At 43.2% G+C, this 26206-nt stretch overlaps 1 protein-coding gene across 1 annotated transcript in view; it reads left to right on the top strand.

Moving 5' to 3' along the window:
* Window positions 1-15277, top strand: part of GLDC (glycine decarboxylase) — a 117623-nt gene extending 102346 nt beyond the window's left edge. The window contains exons 22-25 of the mRNA XM_003928172.4: window positions 7433-7528; window positions 11730-11902; window positions 13424-13504; window positions 14587-15277. Of these exons, the coding sequence (XP_003928221.1) occupies window positions 7433-7528; window positions 11730-11902; window positions 13424-13504; window positions 14587-14730 (494 nt within the window). The 3' untranslated portion in view covers window positions 14731-15277. The remainder of the gene's footprint in view (window positions 1-7432; window positions 7529-11729; window positions 11903-13423; window positions 13505-14586) is intronic.
* Window positions 15278-26206: the final 10929 nt, after the last annotated feature.

Raw genomic sequence — 26206 nt, 5'->3', positions numbered from 1 at the left:
TTCGGCTGATTTTTGTATGTTTAGCAGAAATGGGATGTCACCACGTTGGCCAGACTAGTCTCAAACTCCTAACCTCAGGTGATCTACCCACTTTGGCCTCCCAAAATGCTGGGGTTACAGGCATGAGCCGCTCCATCTGGTCCCCATCATTATTTCAGAGTGTATTCCTCTACTTAAAAAAAACAGGTTAACTGTAAAACAGCCTCAGGAAGGTCCTTCAGGAGGTATTTCGGAAGAAGGCATTGTTACCACAGGAGATGGCAGCTCTGTGTCTGTTACTGTCCCTAAAGAACTTCGAGAGGGACAAGATGTTGGAGTTTGGGCTGTGTGCTGTGGCTCATGCCTGCAGTCCCGGCAGTTTGAGGCCAAGGCAGGAGGGTTGCTTCAGCCCAGGAGTTTGAGACCAGCTTGGAAACATAATGATACCTCTGTCTCTGCCAAAAAAAAAAGAAAGAAATTAACCACCATGGTGGCACACACCTGTAGTCCCAGCTACTTGGAAGGTTGAGGCAGGAGGATGGCTTGAGCCTGGGAAGTTGAGGCTGCAGTGAGTTGTGATGGTGCCCCTGCATTCCAGCCTTGGTGACAGAGACCCTGTCTCAAAAAATAAAAAGATGTGGAGGTGGAAGACAGTGCTATTGAGCATCGTGAATCTGTAGGCCTAGACAAAAGTGTGTGTTTGTGTCTTAGTTTTTTTTTTTTGAGACGGAGTTTCGCTCTTGTTACCCAGGCTGGAGTGCAATGGCATGATCTTGGCTCACCGCAACCTCCGCCTCCTGGGTTCAGGCAATTCTCCTGCCTCAGCCTCCTGAGTAGCTGGGATTACAGGCACGCGCCACCATGCCCAGCTAATTTTTCTGTGTTTTTAGTAGAGACGGGGTTTCACCATGTTGACCAGGATGGTCTCGATCTCTCGACCTCGTGATCCACCTGCCTTGGCCTCCCAAAGTGCTGGGGTTACAGGCTTGAACCACCGCGCCTGGCTTGTGTCTTAGGTTTTAACAAAAAAGTTAAAAAAGTAAAAAGAAATTAAATATAGAAGAAAGCATATAGAATAAGGATATCGAGAAAGAAAATATTTTTGGACAGCTGAACAATGTGGTTGTGTTCTAAGTGTTATTACAAAAGAGTCAGAAAGTTTTTTAAAATTAAAAAGTTTATAAAGTGGCCAGGCGCGGTGGCTCAAGCCTGTAATCCCAGCACTTTGGGAGGCCGAGGCGGGTGGATCACAAGGTCGAGAGATCGAGACCATCCTGGTCAACATGGTGAAACCCCGTCTCTACTAAAAATACAAAAAACTAGCTGGGCGTGGTTGCGCGTGCCTGTAATCCTAGCTACTTAGGAGGCTGAGGCAGAATTGCCTGAGCCCAGGAGGCGGAGGTTGCGGTGAGCCGAGATTGCGCCATTGCACTCCAGCCTGGGTAACAAGAGCGAAATTCCGTCTCCAAAAAAAAAAAAAAAAAAAAAAAGTTTATAAAGTAAAAAAGTTTTAGTAGGCCGACCGTAGTGGCTCACGCCTGTAATCCCAGCACTTTGGGTGGCTGAGGCGGGCAGATCACTTGAGGTCAGGAGTTTCAGACCAGCCTGGCCAACATGGTGAAACCTCATCTCTACTAAAAATACAAAATTTAGCCAGGCGTGGTGGTAGGTGCCTGTAGTTCCCAGCTACTCAGGAGGCTGAGGCATGATAATCACCTGAACCGGGAAGCAGAGGTTGCAGTGAGCTGAGATTGTGCCACTGCACTCCAGCCTGGGCAACAGACTGGGACTCTGTCTCAAAAAAAAAAAAAAAAGTTACAGTAAGCTGAGTTTATTATTGAAGAAAAAAAATTTTTAAATAATATAGCCTATGTGTACAGTGTTTACAAAGTCTACAGTAGTACACAGGAATGTCCTAGGCCTTCCCATTCACTTGCCCCTCACTCACTGACTCATCCAGAGCAACTTCCAGTCCTGCAAGCTCCATTCATGGCATGTGCCCTACACAGGTGTGCCATTTTTAATCTTTTCTCTCATATTTTTGCTGTATCTTCAATGCTGAGATATGTTTAGATACACAGATTCAGACCATTGTGTCACAGTTGCCTACAGTATTCAGTACAGTAGAAGCAAGAGGCTGTACCATGTAGCGTAGGTATATATAGCAGACTTTACCAATTAGTTGTGTAAGTACACTATGTTGTTTGCACAATGACAAAGTCAGCTCGCAATGCACTTCTCAGAACGTATTCCCTTCATTAAGTGACACATGACTGTATTCTGCTAGAATAAGAGGAATTACCTAGGTAAGATGATACATTTTTAAAGGAAGAATTGCAAAAATCCACAGATGTCTACTTTTGTGGGAGGCAGAGGTCACTGTTTGATCTGAATCGAGTTCCCATTAGTAGAAGATGACTTTGTTAGTATCCCATTGTTTTCTTTATGTTTTAATTTCTTATATGCCTATCAATTTTTTTTTTTTTCTAAACATCAGACAAACCCAACTCTTCCACAAATACCTGTCCCTGCTGAGGTTTCCAGCTGGCCCTTGCTATAGGGGTACGCAGCGGCCTCAGGGGCTGGGCCCTCATGTCCTTGGCTCACAAGTGACCCTGCTCTGTCCCACTTACCTGACCTCATTCTCAGGGAAACCTCATTCTCAGCTTGAACTACAAGGAAACAGCCAGGAGGTCTGATTCATTGTGTTAGTCATGGTCTGTGGATTGCAGCTAAAAGGACTGACCAAGCATTGATTGCCCAATAGAACTTTACAGAGTATTTATCTAGTGAGTTTCATTTATTCCTCAGTAGCCACCTTGAAGATGGGGGATAAGTAAGGTCTGGTCCCTTCTCACAAGGAGGGATTTGAGAAGCCCTATTTTTCCACAGCAAATTCCCATGTTGTTCTTACCCTCGGAAGACAGTCAGCATGTGGGGGTGGTGGTTCCTACTTACAGCCATCCACCCCCTCCTATCCTCCTTGCCCCTTTCACGTGGCACCTTCTCCGCTACAGTCATGGTTAGGTCCAGCAGAAACACCTACTCTGTGAACATTAAAACTTGGAAATGTGTAATCCCAGCACTTTGGGAGGCCGAGTCGGGTGGATCACAAGGTCAAGAGATCGAGACCATCCTGGTCAACAAGGTGAAACCCCGTCTCTACTAAAAATACAAAAATTAGCTGGGCATGATGGTGCATGCCTGTAGTCCCAGCTACTCAGGAGGCTGAGGCAGGAGAATTGCCTGAACCCAGGAGGCGGAGGTTGCGGTGAGCCGAGATCGCGCCACTGCACTCCAGCCTGGGTAACAAGAGTGAAACTCCGTCTCAAAAAAAAAACGAAAAACAAACAAAAAAACCTTGGAACTGAGTGGTTTATACAGTTTCCACTTGATACTGCCCCACCATTGCCCTATAGTGGGTTTTTGTGTCTTTTCTCCTAAAAGCTGAAAACAAAGAACATCTTAGGATCTGACTTTTAACAGCCACCAAGTTGAAATTTCATCCCTTTCAGGGCTCATGTAGAGATGGAGAGAGAGATGCTGGAATTCCACTATAGTTTTTAGTTGAATGCAATAGAGTGTGGATTGAGAAAATAACATCTGAACCTGATTTAGAAAATGGAGCTCTTCCTAAACCTCTTGGCTGTGGTGGGGGCCTCTTCGGATGGCACTGTGGTATTAGCAGTGCTGTGTTGAGCTTGGCTGGATGGTGCCTTTCAGCTATTACTGTACCTCTGCTTGGAAGACTCTCCTCTTAACTCTGTCAGCAAGAGTGCCTCCTCTTCCACTGTGTTCCCCTCCTCCCCTCCCTGCCACCTGGTGTCATTCCGAGCAGCAAGCTTCCACTAGCCTTCCTCCTCCAATCATTGTCACAGTCAGGACATTTTGTTTTAAGAGATAGTCTTGCTCTGTTACCCAGGCTGGAGTGCAGTCACTTTATCGCTCACTGTAGCCTTGACTTCCTGGGATCAAGCGATCCTCCCACTTCAGCCTCCTGAGTAGCTGGAACTACAGATGTGTGCCACACACCTGGCTAATTTTTAAATCTTTTGTAGGATAGGGTTTGCTTTGTTGCCCAGGCTGGTCTCCAACTCCCAAGCTCAAACGATCCTCAGATGAGCGTTTAAGAGTCCTGGTATTAGTAGGTGATAAAAATGTAATCTTTTTTTTTTTTTTTGAGACAGAGTTTCGCTCGTTACCCCGGCTGGAGTGCAATGGCACGATCTCGGCTCACCGCATCCTCCGCCTCCTGGGTTCAAGCAATTCTCCTGCCTCAGCCTCCTGAATAGCTGGGATTACAGGCATGCACCACCATGCCCAGCTAATTTTTTGTATTTTTAGTAGAGGCGGGGTTTCACCATGTTGACCAGGATGGTCTCGATCTCTCGACCTCGTGATCCACCCACCTCGGCCTCCCAAAGTGCTGGGATTACAGGCTTGAGCCACCGTGCCCGGCGATAAAAATCTAATCTTATGATTTTCCCCTTGAACGCTGATTGACTAGTCTGTTTAAGCATTTTCCCCTATGTTTACCCATCCATGAATAAGATTTTCCCCTTTTTTTTTTTTTTTTTCTGTAAAGGTCTCACTCTGTCACCCAAGCTGGAATGCAGTGGTGTGATCTTGGCTCACTGCAGCCTTGACCTCCTGGGCTTAAGCGATTCTCCCACCTCAGTCTTACAGGCAGTTTGTGCTACAGGCAGGTACAACTGCACCTAGCTAACTTTTTATTTTTTTTTTTTTGGTAGAAACAGGGTCTCACTATGTTGCCTAGGCTGGTCTCAAACTCCTGAGCTCAAGCCATCTTCCCGCCTTGGTCTCCAGAAATGCTGGAATTATAGGTGTGAGCCACTGTGCCTGGCTGAATTTTCTGCTTTTGAATCACACTCCTTACAAATTTATTCTCCATCATTGTTAGAAAGCATGTTTTGCCTGGGTGCGGTGACTTATGCCTATAATTCTAGCACTTTGGGAGGCCGAGGTGGGTGGATCACGAGGTCGAGAGATCGAGACCATCCTGGTCAACATGGTGAAACCCCGTCTCTACTAAAAATGCAAAAATTAGCTGGACATGGTGGTACATACCTGTAGTTCCAGTTATTCGGGAGGCTGAACTGGGAGGACTGCTTGGGCCCAGGAGGTCAAGGCTGTAGTGAGCTGTGATGGTGCTACTGCATGCCAGCCTGAGTGACAGAATGCCCAACCCTGTCTCAATTTTTTTTTTTTTTTTTTTTTTGAGATGGGGTATCACTCTTGCCAGGCTGGAGTGAAGTGGCGTGATCTCGGCTCACTGCAACTTCTGCCTCCCTCAGGTGATTCTCCTGCCTCAGCCTCACAAGTAGCTGGGACTACAGGCATGTGCTACCACACCCAGATAATTTTTGTATTTTTAGTAGAGACAGGGTTTTATCATGTTGGCCAGGATGATCTCAACGTCGTGATCCGCCGCCTTGGCCTTTCAAAGTGCTGGGATTACAGGCATAAGCCATCGTGCCTGGTCCCCATCTCAACTTTTAACTTTTTTTTTCCATAAAGCGTGGTTTAAAAAGATGCAGTTTCAGTATATTCAGTCGTAAGCTCATTGTAGTTTTATTTTTCAAACAAAATTACTTCTTTTTTTTTTTTTTCCTGAGACAAAGTCTCACCATCTCCTAGGCTGGAGTGCAGTGGCCCCACCTCTTTCATATTTATTTATTCTATAAGAAGCAGAACAGTTCATAGACTGTCTTCAGGGGCTATTAATTACTGGAGCTATTCTTCACAGGCTTGAGAAGTTGTTTGCTCTGAGTCTCTGTAAGTGAATTCATTTTTGCTGAAATTGAGGAAAGTGGGTTAAGGAGGAGTACATCATTATCTCATGAGTAGATACTTTCCTGGAAGGAAATTCATCAGTTGGTGGACTGTGGAATTTGGGCAGCCCTGGAGGAATATTGGTCTGTTTGTTAAAATGCTGACTTAATGGTTTATTCCTGATGACGGTTGTGTGGTCAGTAGCTCATTCTGGGGAGCTACTGGTAGCCTGGATCTAGAGAAGCAGTCTATTTATGACCTACAGGTTGAATATCCCTAATCTGAAAATCTAAAACTCTAAATATTTGTATTTATTTAATTTTTTGAGACAGGGTCTCATGCCTGTCACCCAGACTAGAGTGCAGGTGTGTGATCACAGCTTACTGCAGCCCCAACTTCCCAGGCTCAGGGGATTATCCCACCTCAGACCCCTGAGTAGCTGGGACTACCAGTCTGGGCCACAAAGTCTGGCTAATTCTTTGTATTTTTAGTAGAGATAGGGTTTTGCCCTGTTGCCCAGGCTGGTCTGGAACTCCTATTCTAAAGCAATCTGCCTACCTCAGCTTCCCAAAGTGCTGGGATTACAGGCATGAGTCACTGTGCCTGGCCTGAAAATCCAAAACTTTTTGAATGCTAGCATGAGGCTCAAATAAAGATCTATGATTTCAAATAAGGGACATATCATTGGTAGAACAAAGTGGACTGAGTCTCAGATTTTGGCCTCATTAACTCCTTCTTTCTTATGGTTTATTGTTTGACATTGCTTATTTCTAATTCTTTGTTTGCAGCCTGAAACCAAAACATCAAAAGGTCCTTCAAAGAACACATAAAATTCTGTATGTGTCTTATGGATATGTGTTTAATATATCCATATCTATACTTACACAAATAGTTGTTATTTGATGTTGAGGGTAAAGGTGCTGAAAAGTGTCAATGGCTCTATAAATATTTTGTATAAAAGGATCAAGACTAGACGATGCATTTAACTGTTGCAAGTAGGTTTTAGGTCTGCAGAGTAGAAATAAGCTACCTTGGCCGGGCACGGTGGCTCAAGCCTGTAATCCCAGCACTTTGGGAGGCCGAGGCGGGTGGATCACGAGGTCAAGAGATCAAGACCATCCTGGTCAACATGGTGAAACCCCGTCTCTACTAAAAATACAAAAAAATCAGCTGGGCATGGTGGTGCATGCCTGTAATCCCAGCTACTCAGGAGGCTGAGGTAGGAGAATTGCCTGAATCCAGGAGGCGGAGGTTGCGGTGAGCCGAGATTGCGCCATTGCACTCCAGCCTGGGTAACAAGAGCAAAACTCTGTCTCCAAAAAAAAAAAAAAAAAAAAAAAAAAGAAATAAGCTACCTTAAAATAAGCTCACCTCCCTTAAAATGTTCTAGTAATGCCTCCCACCTGTCGTTAGCCATAATCAGGTTCACAGGTGTGTAGTGAGCTAAATATCAGACACATGGGCCCAATGTGCTAAACATTTTTATTTGTAATGAGACTAAATGATGTCTTTATTGCCAACAACAAACTTACCTGGTGCCCATGGCTTCTCGGTCCTCACTGATAACACATAGAAAGCTGATGTACTTATAAATTATTCATTCGTTTGGGTAAAACAATAAGCTGATGCTAACCTTGAGTTGAACGGCTTTCCTGAACAGGTTATGTGGGTCATGAGTTTATCTTGGACACAAGACCTTTCAAAAAGTCTGCAAATATTGAGGCTGTGGATGTGGCCAAGAGACTCCAGGATTATGGTAAGTGGCTTTTGACATTGTCGCCCATGCCGGCTGTGGACCACTTCCTAAAGCACAGATGGAAAGTGCAGGCACCACAGTAAACTGATCTGGGGGATAAGTGGGGAGTTCAGGATTCCTGGCATTCTCCAAAATAATAGGGAAAAAAGTTTCCTTATGACTGCACTGGTCCTGCCTTTCAGAAGATACTAAGATACACATCTTGAATCCATTAATGGCAAAGAAAAGAAGTGTTTATGATTAAAATTAAAATCCCAGTGAGTTGCAGTGAGTGTAGCGGTGAAGGAAGCAGAGCCAGTAACCCATGGAAGTGGTAAAAGTGAATGGCATTGAAGCATTGTAGCCACCAGCTGTTTCAAGAGATGAAGTAGTAAGTGTAGTATTTTCACAAAGAAAATGAAACAAAGACTTGAACCCTTTATCTGTGCATTAGGTGTGTTCATTCAGCTCAGCTCACTACATTTTACTAGTGAACAATGTTATAAATATTATAACATTAAGATCATACTAGTTTTTGGGGGGTTGGGGAGACAGTCTCACTCTGTCACCCAGGCTGGAGTGTAGTGGTGTGATCTCGGCTAACTGTAACCTCTGCCTCCCAGGTTCAAGTGATTCTTGTGCCTCAGCCTCCCAAGTAGCTGGGACTACAGGTGCATACCACCACACCCAGCTGATTTTTTTCTATTTTTAGTAGAGATGGGTTTCACCATGTTGGCCATGCTGGTCTCAAACTCCTGAGCTCAGGGAACCCACCCGCTTTGGCCTCCCAAAGTGCTGTGATTACAGGTGTAAGCCAACACACCTAGCCGATATTATAATATTAAGGCTATGTTGGGGAGAACTTTGCCATTCGATGGATATGGAGTCTTATCTGAATTTTAATGACTTGTTTTGGGAAGAAAAGAGGTAAATCTTTTAAATTTAATAGTTTCACTACTGCATCATAATGGGAATCCCATGTGTGTGACTCATTCCTCTCTCAAACGAATGATCTTATGCAGAGTTAGTCTGACAATAAATGGGAAAGCCAGAGAAAGTCTTCATTAATGAATCCTCAAGATCTCCTCTGGGCAACTCTTGTCACCTGCACAGTAGAACTCCTTTCCTCTGACAGCCTCCCAGCTAGTGATAGTGTTTTACACATTCTCTTTCTGGATGCCTTGCCTACTTCACACATCTCAATGCAGCAGGATTTGCAAAGAGGGAGAGGAGTGGCTCTCAGTATTTCCAAGTCATGTTCTGTCTCCCAACCTTGATGTTATTTTGGTGATGGATAGAATGGTTTCCACACTTCTCCAAATGCCCAGAATTGTCCAGGTGCCTAGCACATAGTAGATACTCACCTCGTGGTGTTAATAAATGAGACCAGGGCTGAGCACCATGGCTAAGGCCTGTAATCCCATCATTTGGGAGGTTGAGGTGGGTGGATCACAGGTCAGGAGTTAGCGACCAGCCTGACCAACATGGTGAAACCCCATCTCTACTAAAAATACAAAACTTAGTCAGACGTGGTAGCATGCACCTATAATCCCAGCTACTCAGAGTAGGAGGCTGAGGTAAGAGAATGGCTTGAACCCTGGAGGTGGAGGTTGCATTGAGCCGAGATTGTGCCACTGCATTCCAGCCTACGTGACAGAGACTGTCTCAAAAAATATATATAAATAAACAAGAGACCAGATGAATAGCTAAGTCAAAAAACAATGAACGTGACAACACAGTTTCCAGGTCTTAAGCATACCTGATGAACGTGAATTTTTAAGAAAGAGCGTTTATTATAATCTATTTAACATGAGCGAGTTTCTGTATGAGTATTCTTAGACAACTTTGAGGCATACTGCCCTAGACAGCAGTTTCCAAGCTAATTATCAGACCAATTATCAGAATCACCTGGCATGTTTTATGACTCATAGATTTTTGAGCCTTTCCTTCCTGAATCAGGGTCCAAATGCAGGAATTTGTGTTTCTGCAAGAAATCCTCAGGTGGTTTGCAATCTGGGAACCACTACAGCAGGATATGTTGGATTGAATTTGCTCACACCCTGTCTGGTTTGAGTGACAAAGGTGTAGGCATTTACCAAAACTGATTAAATGGTACAGTTAGGATTTGTGCATTTCACTGTTAAGTTTTATCACAAAAGTATGTTAACAGACACTGAATTCTAGTTCATGATATGGATGTTGAAGAGTTTAAGAGTTAAGTGTACTAATGACTGCAATGTACTTTGGTGTTTTTTTCTGGAGACAGAGTCTTGCTCTGTCACTCAGGCTGGAGTGCAATAGCACGATCTTGACTCACTGCAACCTCTGTGTCCCAGGTTTAAGCGATTCTCCTGCCTGAGCCTCCTGAGTAGCTGGGTTTTACAGGCATGCACCACCATGCCTGGCTTTTTTTATTTTTAGTAGAGATGGGTTTTCACCATTTTGGCCAGGCTGGTCTTGAACTCCTGACCTCAGGTGATCCACCCACCTTGGCCTCCCAAAGAGCTGGGATTACAGGCATGAGCCACTGTGCCCGGCCCAACTGCAGTGTTCTTTGAAATGCATCAAAAAGAAAGACGGGTGGCTGGATGAGTAGGTATGTGATAAACAATAGCATTGTAGAATCTAGGTGGTGGGTATATAGGTGCTCACCTACAGTTCTTTCAACTTAAATCTATTATTAATAGAGACAGGGTCTCACTCTGTTGCCAGGCTGGAGTGCAGTGTTGTGATCTTGATCTTGACTCACTGCAGGCCGTATCTCCTTCAAGTGATCCTCTTACCTCAGCTTTCTAGCTGAGACTACAGGCACACACCACCACACCCAGCTAATTTTTGTATTTTTAGTAGAGATGGGGTTTCGCCATGTTGCCCAGGTTGGTCTCAAACTCCTGGGCTCAAGCAATCTACTGGCCTTGGCCTCCCAAAGTGCTGGGATTATAGGTGTGTAAGCCACAGCGCCTGGCCTGAACATTTTAAAATAAAATGTTGGGAAGAGAATTCCTTAAATCATGCAAATGTGACTCTCAAGTACCCCATGTAATTATGATGTCACCAGAATTTCAGAACCACTATATGCTGGGACAAGATTAGTTCAGAGGTGTATCAACCTGGGAGTTGCTCTTTGGCTTTTAAAAGTTTTATAGGCCCAGTGTGGTGGGTTATGCCTATTATCACAGCATGATGGGAGGCAGAAGCAGGCCGACTGCTTGAACTCAGGAGGTGGAGACCAGCCTGGGCAACATGACAAAACCCTGTCTCTGCAACAACAGTAAAAAAAATTAGCTGGACATGGTGGCATACACCTGTGGTCTCTGCTACTTGGAAGGCTTAGGTGGGAGGATCACTTGAGCCCAGGGGGCTGAGGCTGCAGTGAGCTGCCAATGTGCTAGTGCACTCCAGCCTCGGGGACAGAGCAAGACCCTGTCTCAAAAAAAAAAAAAAAAAAAGTTTATAGAAAAGCTATAGGAAACGGAAAATGTTTTTGACCTCTGTCCTGGAAGTCTCTCTTGACTATGTGTCTTGTTGCATCACCTTACATGTGAAAACCTTGGGAAACAGAAACACACTGAGCCCGTGTTCAATGTAGAGGCAAAGGCTTTCCACATACTGGCCAAACTTCAGTTTCCTTATCTTATAAAATGGGAACAATAAGATTTGCTCCAGGGTCTGTAACACTTGTTATTTCACTGTTTAACTTTTGATAGGTTCTAATATTTGTATTTCCCTTAATTGCAAGTAATACATGATAACTACTGAAAGATTCTAATATATAATCAAAGTGAAATAAAAATCCCAGTCTCATTTTCTGGCCATATTTACAGTTAACATTTTATATTTTCTTCAAGGCATCTTTTCTCTCTCTCTCTGTCCTTTTATTTATATCTAGAAATGGGATATCATTTTGTGGCTTGCTTTTTTCACTTAATATTTTTGAATGTTTAATCAACTTAACAGATTTACATACTTTTGAATGGCTGTCTACCTACTATGTGGGTGCTCTATAAAATTTGCTTATCTGATCCTCCACTGTTGGATATTAGGTTGTTTCCTGAGTTTTTCTTCTAAAAACACCATTGAGTTGAATCCCAAAATACATGTAATTGCAAAAGTATCTGACGGTTTTCTTAGGATAAAGTGTAAGAGGGGATGGGAACTTTTCTTCCAAACTGGGCAGGCTACTGACTTTCAGTGAGGCAAGTTCTCCTGTCTACCTTTGCAGGATTTCATGCCCCTACCATGTCCTGGCCTGTGGCAGGGACCCTCATGGTTGAGCCCACTGAGTCGGAGGACAAGGCAGAGCTGGACAGATTCTGTGATGCCATGATCAGCATTCGGCAGGAAATTGCTGACATTGAGGAGGGCCGCATCGACCCCAGGGTCAATCCGCTGAAGGTGCGTAGGCCCTGGAACTTTGCTTGAAATGCTCCTTAAAGTAGAAAATGGTGTCTGGACAGTGTACCAGCAACTCCTGAACTCTCATCTGCAGATGATGTTCTTCCCTAGAATAAGGTAGTTCTCAGAAGATAGTTATTACTTTGAAGTTTGCATCATCTTGAACAGTTACTCAAAGATGATGTGGTTGTAGAAACTGTCCTCCAACTGTCTAGGTGGATAATTTGTAACATTCTGTGATTCTGTTTGATGTAGTGAGATTATGGCATAAATGAAATTTACGTATTCACATTACAAACTCTGTACAAGCACATTCTTACGTTAGAGCAGTTATCGCTGAGAAAACTGGATTGGTGCCAGGCGCGGTGGCTCACACCTATAATCCCAGCACTTTGGGAGGCCAAGGTGGGCAGATCACAAGGTAAGGAGATGAAGACCATTCTGGCTAACAAGGTGAAACCTTCTCTCTACTAAAAATACAAAAAATCAGTCCGTCGTGGTGGTGTGTGCCTATAGTCCCAGCTACTCGGGAGGCTGAGGAAGGAGAATCATTCGGACCTGGGAGGCAGAGGTTATAGTGAGCCGAGATTGTGCCACTGCACTCCAGCCTGGGTGACAAAAAACTGGATTGGCATTTGGACTGAATGTTACAACGTTTATGCCCCTTGTTGGGGAAGAGTTGGCTGGGCATCACTCTGCTTCTTCCAAAACATGTTAATTGTATATCTGGTCAGAGTCCTAAGTTTCTTGTTAGTCCAGGTAGTAAGCTGGAAGATCAGGAGTGGAGAATATCACGAAGGCTATGGTTGTGTCTTCATGGCTATAAAGCCATAGAACAAGTCTGAGATGCCTGTAGTAGCTGGGGCAGGCTCCCAAACTGCCTACCTGCAGGAGATGGCAGGAGTCAGCAACTTGTAGAAGGCAGGCACCTTGCTAGCTGTGAGTTTCATAGAGTAATGGAGGCATACAAGATGATTACGTTTACTGCCATTTACTTCTCTTTTCTCTCTGGAGACTTCTTCTTTTTAGGATTTAGGATTTAAAAAAAAAAAAATGTCAATATACATTTTAAAAAGCATAATAGTGAGATATAATACAAGTGGGTAATACTATCCATAGGATGATACATTTTAAAATGAGCCAAATTATGTTATATACTGTTTATTAACATACGCAGTAATAGTATAATAGCATAATGAGAATAGTAAACACCAAATCCAGAAGAGTGGTTAGCTCTGGGAAGGGGATACACAGGCATCTCCAAGTGTATAGGTAATTTTTTCTAGAAGGTGAAGCAAATATGACAGAATGTTCATTAGACTTTGCTGGGTGATAGATGTAATTATTATTACCATGACATTCTAGTATTTAAAATACTACACAATTACAAATCACATTGTACCCCCTAAATTGAAAGAAGACACCTTTCTCTGCCTGGTCTCCTATCAGAAGCTTGATGGCTGAGGGTGCAGGGTGGGAGTAGTGTACTGCTCTGACCCCTCCTCTGTGTTTCTGTCTCAGATGTCTCCACACTCCCTGACCTGCGTTACATCCTCCCACTGGGACCGGCCTTATTCCAGAGAGGTGGCAGCATTCCCACTTGTAAGTTCTCTGAATCTGTGCCAGCTGGGAAGGCACAGGCCAGCTCATATCCTGAGGGGTGTACACTCTTAGCCTCCTCATTATAGAAACCATATGTGGGTCACCTTGTGAAATGTGGGTCTTGATGAGAAAGGCAAGGTCACAGAGTATCTACCACAGGTCTGGGAAGCCATAGGGAACATAGTGGGAGAAAACTGAATAGGAGTCCTGCCCAGTGGACCAATGCGTTTTCCTCCACCATGGGACAGGGAGCTAGCACCCGATGCAACCTTCCTGTCCTGATTCTTTTATGGAAGAGAAGGTTCTGTGTCTGAATGAGGTAGGGAGAAGACTCAAAATGTGCCAAATTATGCTATGTGTTATTTATGAATCTGTGCAGTGATTGATAGTATAAAACATAATGAGAATAGTAAATCCTACATTCAGGATAATGGTTGGCATTGGAGAGGAGGGCAAACAAAATGGCACTTTAAAAAAAAATTGTTCAAAATTTTATTTATTTTATTTATTTATTTATTTTTTTTTTTGAGACGGAGTTTCGCTCTTGTTACCCAGGCTGGAGTGCAGTGGCGCAATCTCGGCTCACCGCAACCTCCACCTCCTGGGCTCAGGCAATTCTCCTGCCTCAGCCTCCTGAGTAGCTGGGACTACAGGCACGCACCACCACGCCCAGCTAATTTTTTGCATTTTTAGTAGAGACGGGGTTTCACCATGTTGACCGGGATGGTCTCGATCTCTTGACCTCGTGATCCACCCACCTCGGCCTCCCAAAGTGCTGGGATTACAGGCTTGAGCCACCGCGCCCGGCCAAAATTTTATTTTAATGCACAGTATGAGAAATTAACTTTTAAATCAACTGAACTGTATGGAAAGTGACATGGCAAATAAATTAGAACTATGTTAAAAGAGAAGGTCAGCCAAATATCCAAACTAAAGTAATGTAAGGTTAGCTTTTAGGATCTCAGAATATTTGTTGGCCTGATGGTGTCTTACTTAGGCTGTGGGAATAGCATTGCCACCTCCTTTTTCCTAAGATAAATCTAAGAACATGTCACAGCATTTCCATCTTTTGTCCTTTGCAGCCCTTCGTGAAACCAGAGAACAAATTCTGGCCAACCATTGCCCGGATTGATGACATATATGGAGATCAGCACCTGGTTTGTACCTGCCCACCCATGGAAGTTTATGAGTCTCCATTTTCTGAACAGAAGAGAGCCTCTTCTTAGTCCTCTGTCGATAAGTTCCAAGGACTGATCTGATGCCTCTCCTCAGAGCATTTTATAAGCAAGAAAGATTTCATCTCACAGCCCTGCCTCAAGTAGGCGTCTTATATACTATGTATATATATATCTTTGTAATCTGTCAAGGTAAATGTAAATACAGTAGCTGGAGGGAGCTGAAGCTGACTGTTGGAAGATGGATTTGCTTTGGTTATTTTGCTTCCACACGTGCCAGTTGCCTGGATTGGGAGCCATTTTGTTTTTTTGCATAGAAATTCTTAGGAACTTAAACAGTGTTGCAAGTTTGCAGACATAGAGGCTATCCTGGAGACTCAACAGACTTGTATTTGTTCCAAAAAAGTCCGTGTGGACTGTGCCATCTGTGGGAAATCCCAGGGAAAATGTTTACATTTTGTATACCCTGAGCAACTCTTTTTCCTCTAATATGCTTAACCTGTAATCACATTTCTGAGTGTTTTCCTCTTTTTCTGTGTGTGGGTTTTTTTTATCTGCATTTATTAGTATTCTAATAATAAAAGCATTTCAATTGGAAGAATGCCTTTCTTTGGTTTGGTTTACTTTATCGTTTTAGAGGGAGCTGAACGGCAATGACAACACAGAACCTAACAGCCATTGTTACATCATCAGTTTTGCCTTTGACTGGCTGAAGAAACAGTTGCCTTGGTCAACAGTGAAGGCCACTTTGGCCCTTTTTGTTAGAACTGAGTTAGACTGCATGTAACTGAATGCCAGCTATGGAAGTTCAATCAAATAGCAATTTATCTTTTCTCATTTAAGTCCAGAGGTAATATGCCAAGCCCTGCTGCTCCTTCAGTTTTCATCCGCATGGTCTCAGGATGGCTGTTGCCTATTCAGGCACCATGTACCCATTCTAGTTAAGATAAAAAGGGAAGAGCAAAGGCCAAGTGTGGTGGCTCACACCTGTAACCAGCACTTTGGGAGGCTGAGGCAGGAGGATCACCTGAGACCAGCCTGCAACATGCTGAAACCCCTTCTCTACTAAAAATATAACAAATTAGCTGGGCGTGGTGGTGCACACCTATAGTCCTGGCTACTGGGGAGGCTAAAGTTCGAGAACTGCTTGAACCCCAGAGGCAGGGGCTGCAGTGAGCTGAGATTGAGACACTGCAGTCCAGCCTGGACAACAGGACTCCCAAGTAACTGGAATTACAGGTGTCCACCACCATGCCCAGCTAATTTTTTGCCTATCAGCAAAAACAGGAAATCCTGCCGCCATGGTAACTGCAGACCTGGGGACCCTGTCCTTGAGTTAGTAAATAATGGAAGCAAACAGCAATTCATTTCTACTTACTTTACAGTGTTTACAGTTGCATGCCAAGGTTGTTTCCATGGCTATGATCCATTAGTTTGCCCCTAGAACATAGCAGAGCCAAACACAGGTGATAAGAGTCAAGTGAATCACTTGTCCTTCACTATTAAATTACTCACGTATTACTTAACGCTTGTGCCAGTCTTTCCCTGTCTGGGCTCTCATCCTCAAAGGCACTGCCCTTTGGATCCCTGTCCCGAGCCACCTTGCTTTGCGGGCTCCTAGTCATTCTTTGCATTTCATCATTTCAAAAATGCCTTCCTCATATCCCCATGAAATAGGCTTTCTCTGTTAAAACATTCTGTCTTGGCCCTTGGTTTGTTTCCTCCTGTACCCTGGGCACCATTTGTAATTAATTTTTTAATGTTCACTCTGTTTTTGTCTCTATGTTTTGGTCTCTCTAGCAGAGACTGTATCTGACCCATCGTTGGGATTCTTAGTGCTGAGCCAGGGTCTTCCAAGTAGTATGTGTTCAACAAATAAAAAGAAATATGGGCTGGGCCCGTGGTGGCTCATGTCTGTAATGCCAGCACTTTAGGAGGCCAAGATGTGGCAGATTGCCTGAGGTCAGAAGCTTGAAGCCACCTTCACTGTTGATGAAGATGAAACCTTATCTCTACTAAAAATACAAAAAACTAGCCAGACGTGGTGATGTATGCCTATAATCCCAGCAACTCAGGAGGCTGAGGCACGAGAATCGCTTGAACTCAGGATGTGGAGGTTGCAGCGAGCCAAAATCACGCCATTGCACTCCAGCCTGAGTGACAGAGGGAGAGACAGCACCAGAGAGAGTGAGAGAGAACAAGAGTGAGAGCGAGATAAAAGAAATATATGGTGGGTTGGGTGCGGTGGCTAACCACTACAATCACAGCACTTTGAGAAGCTGAGGTGGGTGAATCACTTGCAGTCAGGAGTTCAAGACCAGCCAGCCAAAATGGAGAAACCCTGTCTCTACTAAAAATTATAAAAATTAGCCGGGTGTGGCGGTACGTGCCTGTAGTCCCAGCTACTCAGGAGGCTGAGGCAGGAGAATTATTTGAACCTGAGATAGAGGCTGCAGTCAGCTGAGATTGGCCAGTGCACTCCAGCCTGGGGTGACAAAGACTCAGTCTCAAAAAAAAAAAAAAAAAAAAAGAATTTAATGATCTCAAAAAGGCACGTTGCCATGGGAACCAGTATTTCCAATGTCTGCTGTGATCAGTTCTTAAAGATATGTACAAAATGCCAGAGCTTGAAGATGGGGCCTCTGAACTGGCTTTGTGTAGAGTGTGTTCCCTAAAATTTTTCTGCTTATCATGGAAAAATATACATAATATACATAATGTAGCACTTTAACCATTCTCAGGCATACCATGAGTTAAGTACATTCACAAGGTTGTGCAAAGGTGGTTTTTATTTAGTCAAGTGAAGCAGCGGGAGTGGAGATGAACAGTTTTAAGACTGGGAGCCAAAGGCAGACATACACACCCGTCCTATGAACTGGGCATCCCCTCTGCATCCTCACAGCCCTGGCCCTAGCCACTTCCACCTGGGACTGACCACAGGCAACTGAAAGCAATCCTCACCTGGTAGCCTGGTGTGATAAACAGCAATGGTCCCAACCCCATCTGGAAACCCATGAGACCTATATACGCCATCAAACAGCCCAAACCCTGGCCAATGTCTGACCAACAGTCTGTCCCAGAGCCTTGTAAATCACTATAAGTGATCCCGTTTCAGCTTCCAAACTGCTTGTCTCAGATGGATTCATGCACCCTGAAGTGGCACCTAAATCCTTTTTCTTTCTTTTTTTTTTTTTTGAGACGGAGTTTCGCTCTTGCTACCCAGGCTGGAGTGCAGTGGCATGATCTTGGCTCACTGCAACCTCTGCCTCCTGGTTTCAGGCAATTCTCCTGCCTCAGCCTCCTGAGTAGCTGGGATTACAGGCACGCACCACCATGCTCGGCTGATGTTTTGTATTTTTAGTAGAGATGGGATTTCACCATGTTGACCAGGATAGTCTCGATCTCTTGACCTCGTGATCCACCTGCCTCTGCCTCCCAAAGTGCTGGGATTACAGGCGTGAGCCACCGTGCCTGGCCCTCTAAATCCTTTTTCTAAATGAGGGGCACCAGTTTTGTCGTTGGAAACCTGATGCCCCTTATCCAGATAAAGGGTTGCCTCTCAACTTGTGCTGTTCAAATTTCAGGAAACTTTCCATAACTCTAGGCCTTTACAGGATAATGCTAGACTTAGTTAACCTTGCATCTTTTATGCAAGTCTTACCATTTTAAGAGAAAGCCCCTTTTTCCCTGGCTTTGGCCAGGGATCCTACAGTTAGTCCCAGACCACTTCCTGGTACTTTGGCCTTGAACTCTGATGTGCTTGGCTTCTTGCTCCTGCCAGCACTGAGTCAAGAAAGTCTCTCCCCCATCCTTCACCCTTCCCCAACTAGGCAGCAAGAGTGCTGAACTGAGGAGCCCAGATATGGGCCCAAATGCAGCGTATTAAGAGGGAAGTGAATGAACATCCGAGGCATTAAAATGTCTGAGGTTGAAAATTGTGTTCAGAAGGCCGGGCATGGTGGCTCATGCCTGTAATCCCAGCACTTAGAGAGGCCGAGGTGGGTGGATCACCTGAGGTCAGGAGTTCTAGACCAGCCTGGCCAACACGGTAAAACCCTGTCTCTACTAAAAATATAATAATTAGCTGGAGATGGTAGCACATGCCTGTAATCCCAACTACCAAGGAGGCTGAGGCAGGAGGATCACTTGAACCTGGAAGGTGGAGGCCGCAGTGAGCTAAGATGGCACCACTGTACTCTAGTCTGGGCGACAGAGCTAGATCCTGAGACTCCGTTTCAAGATCTCAAAAAAAAAAAAAAAGAAGTATGAGGTTTTAACTTTTTCTTCTTCTTCTTTTAAGCTCATCAGCTATTGTTAGTTAATGTTATTTGTGCCCAAGACAATTCTTCCAATGTGACTCAGGGAAGCTAAAAGATTGGACACCCCTACATATCATTGTTCCTATGGGAAATATTCATACAAACAAAAGATTATTTCATTTTCAACTTACATCAAGACAAAGATCATGGCTTTCATTCTTTCACAAATTAACTTCTGGAACAAAGCCGGGGATTGCATGCAATTTCTTCTGAATTTAGCAGAATCTATGGAGGATTGAAAAAAAAAAAACACAGCTGTAAATTGCTATTTAAGTGGAACTACATGAAAGGAAACAACTCTCTGGTTGCTCTAAGAGGTCTAGGGTTTTCAAGACTGACACAAGTGAAATCTTAGTGTGCTTCTGATCTGTTGTTGCACTGTTACATTTAGTTTAACCTCACTAGTAAAGTACTTGTACAGTTCTGGGTATAACATTTTAAATTTCCTACAAGAGTTGTGAAGAACATTTGAAAAGTCAAAACAAAAAACTCAGTGAGATTCAGAAGACTTAAGTGCTTTAAATAATAACCAAAAGAATAAACTCCTCCAAAACAGGCTGGAATCCAACAGCTCTAGGACTGAGGTAGGTCATCCTAAAAAAATGCAGACCTCCCCTACTGGTGCTGCCACTGGGAACTTGATTGAAAACTGCTACTCACAGCAGAAGAGCAAGCAGCCAAAGTTGAACTCAATGCAGATTCTATCTTTAAAAGTCTGGCATACAGAACGGAAAAAAAAAAAGATAACTTGCTGTGTTCAAGACATTTCATCCAATACGAACTATAAAGGAATATCAATGTTATGCAAAATACAAAATCTAGATGGTTTTATCGGTAAAAAGCTTACTGGTTAAATGCATTCCAAAAGACAATGAAGAAAATTTGTGGATAAGGCAGGTGCGTTAGGCTACTGTAACTTGGAAATAGCAAAGGAATGAGTATAGTCTGTGGTGTCAGACATATTAGAAGGTTGGGAATGGAGGGTTATCTAGCAAAACTATTTAAAAAAAAAAAAAAAAAAAAAAACAAAAACTCTCAGGTTGGAGTACAGTGGCACAATAAGGGCTCACTGCAGCCTTGACCTTCCTGGTTGAAGCGATTCTCCTGCCTCACCTCTGCCAAGTAGCTGAAGACTTACAGGTGCATGCCATCATGCCCAGCTAATTTTTTGGAATTTTAAAAGAGACAAGGTCTTACTATGTTGCCCAGGCTGGTCTCAAACTCCTGAGCTCAAGCAATCCTCCCGCCTTGGCCTCTCAAAGTGCTGGTGAGCTACTGCATCAGTCTAGCAACATTATTTTCGTATTTTGTAAAAAGGACAGCCATTAGCCTGAGTGTCTGCCATTCATAGAAGTGCTGTCAATCTGAAGTCTAATACTACCAAGCATGAGGGTATTTTGGGAGAAGAGGCTGCAGGAAGGTGCTAGTAAAGCAGGCTTAATACAGTCCTTAAACAATTATTTCCCAGAAGTAAGTTGCATTTAAGAATAAAGCTTGGCCAGGAACAGTGGCTCATGCCTGTAACTCTAGTATTTCGGGAGGCTGCGGCAGGCGGATTACTTGAGGTAAGGAGCTTGAGACCAGTCTGGCCAACATGATGAAACCCCATCTCTACTAAAAATACACACACACACGCCGGGCGCGGTGGCTCAAGCCTGTAATCCCAGCACTTTGGGAGGCTGAGGCAGGTGGATCATGAGGTCAAGAGATCGAGACCATCCTGGTCAACATGGTGAAACCCCGTCTCTACTAATGGTGCAAAAAATTAGCTGAGCATGGTGGCGCGTGCCTGTAATCCCAGCTACTCCGGAGGCTGAGGCAGGAGAATTGCCTGAACCCAGGAGGCGGAGGTTGCAGTGAGCCGAGATCGCGCCATTGCACTCCAGCCTGGGTAACAAGAGCGAAACTCCGTCTCAAAAAAAAAAAAAAAAAATACACACACACACACAAACATTAGCCAGGCATGGTGGTGTCTGCCTGTAGTCTCAGCTACTCAAGAGGCTGAGACTGAGGTAGGAGACTTGTTTGAACACAGGAGTTGGAGATTGAAGTTAGTCAAGATTGCACCATTGTACTCTAGCCTGAGTGACAACAGCGAGACTCGGTCCCACCACTAAAAAAAAAAAAAAAGAAGACGATAAGAATGAAGCCCATGATAATTATGGTATGAAAATAAGGGGAGTCTCTAAAAGAAATATGCATCATGCAACAATCATTGTCAGGTGTTTTTAGATGAAATTTAGTCAGGTTGCATATTAGTTCTCTGTAGCAAGGAGGTCTCCCTATATTGCCCAGTCCAGTCTCAACTCCTGGCCTCAGGCAGATCTTCCCACCTCGGCCTCCCAAAGCCCTGGGATTATAGGTGTGAGCCATCATGCCAGACAACTTCCCTTTGGAATACTGTCCAAACCTGATGTCAAGGGCAAAACGATATAAGATAAATTAAAAGTAAATTATTGAGTAAATAAATGAACAATAGCGAGGCAGAAAAAAATAGTGCAAAGTAATATATAGCTTTGAATTTAAATTCTAGCCCCACTAATGACTAGCTGTGTCTTAGGGCAAGTGGTTAACTCTCTGAAACTGCTTTCTTATCTGTAAAATGGTGACAATGACATTTACCTGAGTGCTGTTGGTATTGGTCACACATTATTTTACTTATAGAGGTGAATAATACCAACAACACTCACTTCTCTTTTTAGATACAGACTGAATATATATGGAAAATATTCCCATCCCTACTTCAAAGAAACGGACATGCTAATAAAATATTCCTCTTTTCCTCACTCAAATTTCCCCAGTAAATACTCCTCTTTACCTCTTTTCCACAGAAAAAAGTAAGTTCTAAAGGAAGAAAGGGAAGTTTGCAGGTGATAGAAATAAAGAGGGAACACACAGAACTTGAAACCACATTGCCCATAGAGGTCCCTAGACTGGGTATGTTGTACCTTAGGAATTGAGGTGTTTCAATAATGTTGAGAAATGGATGTTAAGAATTGAAGCTGCAGTCACAATGGATAGTAAGGAGCATAAATGGGCATATTTAGAATTGGGAAAGCCCTGTTCCAATATGAGGACTGAAAAATCAGTATCTACTAGTCCAGGGTCATTGCAAGAAACAAGTTCCTGATCTCATCAGTTGAAACAAAGTCATACAAACAAGAGGTGTGGTTGCATGTAAATACAGAAACCAGTTCATATTATCTGCATGGTGACGGAGTCCCATTTAACAGAACATAACATTTGGTTCAGTTCAGAAAACCATGTAAGGCCTCAGCAGAAATAACCTAAAAATTTCTCCAAAGGAAGCAGCTGCATCCATAACCAAGCCATAAACAAAATTTTCTCAGAAGAAAACTATAAACTTGCAGGCACAAATTTGTTTATTTATTTATTTATTTATTTTTGAGATGGAGTTTCGCTCTTGTTATCCAGGCTGGAGTGCAATGGCACGATCTCGGCTCACTGCAGTCTCCGCCTCCTGAGTTCAGGCAATTCTCCTGCCTCAGCCTCCTGAGTAGCTGGGATTACAGGCACGCGCCACCATGCCCAGCTAATTTTCTGTATTTTTAGTAGAGACGGGGTTTCACCATGTTGACCAGGATGGTCTCGATCTCTTGACCTTGTGATCCACCCGCCTCGGCCTCCCAAAGTGCTGGGATCACAGGCATGAGCCACCGCGCCCAGTGGTGTTGTGCAGGGTAGATGAAAGACTTCTAAGACATTTAAGAAGGACATAGGATGGGAAAGGAGAAATATATTTAAAAGATAATAAAAAATGTCCAGAACTAAAGATACAAACTTTCAATTAAAAGGGCACAATGAGTCCCAAACTAGATAGCAATACACATCTAGACACATCTTAGTGAAACTCAGAAGCTACTAGAAAACACAGAGCCTTCAAAGAAAAGACAATCAAACTGACATTCAACTTTTTTCAGCAACAATATATGCCAGAATAGTGGTATATCTACAAAATGCTGAAGAAAATTAACCAGCAACCTAGAAGTCTAGACCCAGCCAATTTAACTTTCTAAAACCAGTGTAAAAAATGAAGATATTTTCAGACCTGCAAAGATTGAGAATATTTACTCTTCAAAGACTGTCACTGTGAGGCCAGTTGCGGTGGTTCACACCTATAATTCCAGCACTTTGGGAGGCCAAGGCAGGTGGATCACCTGACGTTAGGAGTTTGAGACCAGGCTGGCCAATGTGGTGAAACCCTGTCTCTACTAAAAACACAAAAAATTAGCCGCGCCTGGCTTTCTTCTTTAAGAAACAAATACGTAAACAATGACCAATACGGAATAGTCTGCATGCTACAGTATTTGTTGTTTTCCACATTTTAAAAACAAAAACCTCAAGCACAGAGCATAGCATAGATATTACTTTCCATCTGCTGGCTGAGTGTATTTAGCTTTAATAAAAAAGAAATAGCGCCGGACACGGTGGCTCACGCCTGTAATCCCAGCACTTTGGGAGGCCGAGGCGGGTGGATCACGAGGTCAAGAGATCGAGACCATCCTGGTCAACATGGTGAAACCCCGTCTCTAACAAAATATGAAAATTAGCTGGGCATGGTGGCGCACGTCTGTAGTCCCAGCTACTCGGGTGGCTGAGGCAGGAGAATTGCTTGAACCCAGGAGGCGGAGGTTGCAGTGAGCCGAGATTGTGCCACTGTACTCCAGCCTGGCACCTGGTGACAGAGTGAGACTCTGTCTCAAAAAAAAAAAAAAAAGAAATAGCTTATTTGTTGGGTTGTTGGGAAGTCTGTCATATAGTATAGATGCATAGGTGTTTAATAAATATTAGTTTACCCAGGCCAGGCATGGTGGCTCACTGCTGTAATCCCAGCACTTTGGGAGGCTGAGGCGGGCAGATCATGAGGTCAGGAGATCGAGATCATCCTGGCTACCACAGTGTCTCTACTAAAAATACAAAAAATTAGCCAGGCATGGTGGCACGTGCCTCTAGTCTCTGTTACTTGGGAAGCTGAGGCAGAAGAATCGCTTGAACCTGGGAGGCAGAGGTTGCAGTGAGCTGAGATCGCGCCACTGTACTCCAGCCTGGGCCACAGAACAAGCTTCTGTCTCAAAAATACAATAATAAAAAGTAAAAATAAAACATTAGTTTTCGCTAAAAGAGTATACTTGTGGTAAAATGTTTTAGTTTCTTAGATTAAAAATCTGTCTTTGAAAGGTTGCTTTGGGCACCTCAAATTCCAACAAGATGGAGACTAGTATATTCCACCCTATTCCTCTTGCTAATTATAACTAAAAACTAAGAAAACCCAGTCTCTACAAAAAAAAATACAAAGCCTTCGCCTGGTGTGGTGGTGCCCACCTGTATTCCCAGCTACTGGGGAGTCTGAAGTGGGAGGATCGCTTCAGCCTGGGAGGTTGAGGTGGCAGAGAGCTGTGACTGTGCCACTGCACTCCAGCCTGGGTGACAGAGTAAGACCCTGTCTAAAAAACAAAAAAATTCATCAAGAGTTGTAAAACAAAATTTGAATAAATAATAACTGAGGTCTTCTTGTTGGATCGAAGCCTCCATAATGTAACGAAGTCGATTCTCATCAAACCATATTATAAATATAAATGTATGTGGAATGAATGTGGATTCATGTAAAACCAACAGGATTCTCTTCTGAACTAGATACCGACACTTAGCTTATTGAAGAAAAACTAAACATGTGAGAATACACAAGAAAATTCTGCCAAAGAAGACAAATCAGGGACAATTTGCTCTACCAGATGATAAAACATTATAATGATACAGAAATTAAAATAGTTTGAAAGACATAAATTAAAAAATAAAATGTATTAATATGAACAACAAATAAATAAATAAAATTTAAAAACCTAAGCACTCTGGGGTACATAGAATATCCTGGGAGTAAGCTTCCTGGGATCTTTCCTATACTTGCTTTTTGCCTTCTCTTGCTTTGTTTTGGCTTGGGTGCAGTGGAAGCCTACAACCAGAAAACATCAATGGATACAGACAAAGACAAAAACCTTGCTCTCACAAGCCAAATGAATGGAAAAAGGGGTGACCCTGAAGGAGAAAAAACTGCCTACTCTACATGAACACACTGGGAGAAAACCATACCCATTCTTCCTGGTCACTGGGTCTGCCCAAGACTGTGGAGTGGACCCTTGTAGACCATGCCTTCCCTGTACCGAGTGATTGACTGCAAAAAGGCAGCATCCCATCGACTCCAAGTAGAGATTGAGGTGGGACTGAAGAGAAAAGGAAGCTAGAGAAATGGATTCTTTAAATCTTTGCAGGAAATTCTGGGAAGACCCTGAAGTAGATCAATGCATCACATCGACTATAATTCAACACAGCAAAATGAACTGTGAGTGGCTGTAGTTCAGGTTTCAGATTGGCTTCTAGGTAGCATCCAAGTGAGGCGGACTAGAAAACACTGCAAAGGCTTTGAAAACTAGATTGACATAGAAACACAGCCTTCAAAAGTGGGCCAGAAGATGCATTCTGAACCTAAACTGTTTGATTTCCTTATAAAATAGAAGATTTAAATAGAAATTAGAGTTTCATAGTACTCAAAATGTCCAGTACACACTGGAAAATTACTTATCTTATCAAGAAACAAGACAGTCTCCACTTGAAAAAAAAACATTACAAAGACCCAAATGGAAATTTCAGAATGGAAAAATTTATCATTCCAAATAAAAAACTTACTGGATGGGCTCAACAGAACAATGTAGATATATGAATGAATCCGTGAACTCAATCACTGGAAATTACCCAATCTGAACAACAGAATATAAACCAAATAAAAATGAACAGAATCTCAGAGGCTTTTGGGACAGTAATAAAATATTTAATCTTTATGTCATTGGAGTTCCAGCAGAAGAGAAAGAGGAGTGGAGAGTTGAAACCATATTTAAAGAAGTAATGGCTAGAAACTTCCCAAGTTTGACAGGAGATAAACACCTGGATTCAAGAAGCTGGGTGAACTCAAAACATGATAAACCTGAAGAAACTCATTCTCAAACACATCATAATCAAATTTCTGAAAACTAAAGACAAAAAAGTCTTGAAAGAAGCCAGAGAAGAGCAATGCATTACCCATAGGGGAAAAAGAAAATGAGTAACAGCAGACTTCTTATCAGAAATCACGGAAGCCACTAAGAATTGGCAAGTTATTTTCAAGCGCTAAACAAAATGCCAATTCAGGAAAGTGA

Source organism: Saimiri boliviensis, chromosome 2 (assembly GCF_048565385.1).
Source record: "Saimiri boliviensis isolate mSaiBol1 chromosome 2, mSaiBol1.pri, whole genome shotgun sequence".
Taxonomy (NCBI): domain Eukaryota; kingdom Metazoa; phylum Chordata; class Mammalia; order Primates; family Cebidae; genus Saimiri; species Saimiri boliviensis.
This window is presented reverse-complemented; position numbering and strand designations above follow the sequence as displayed.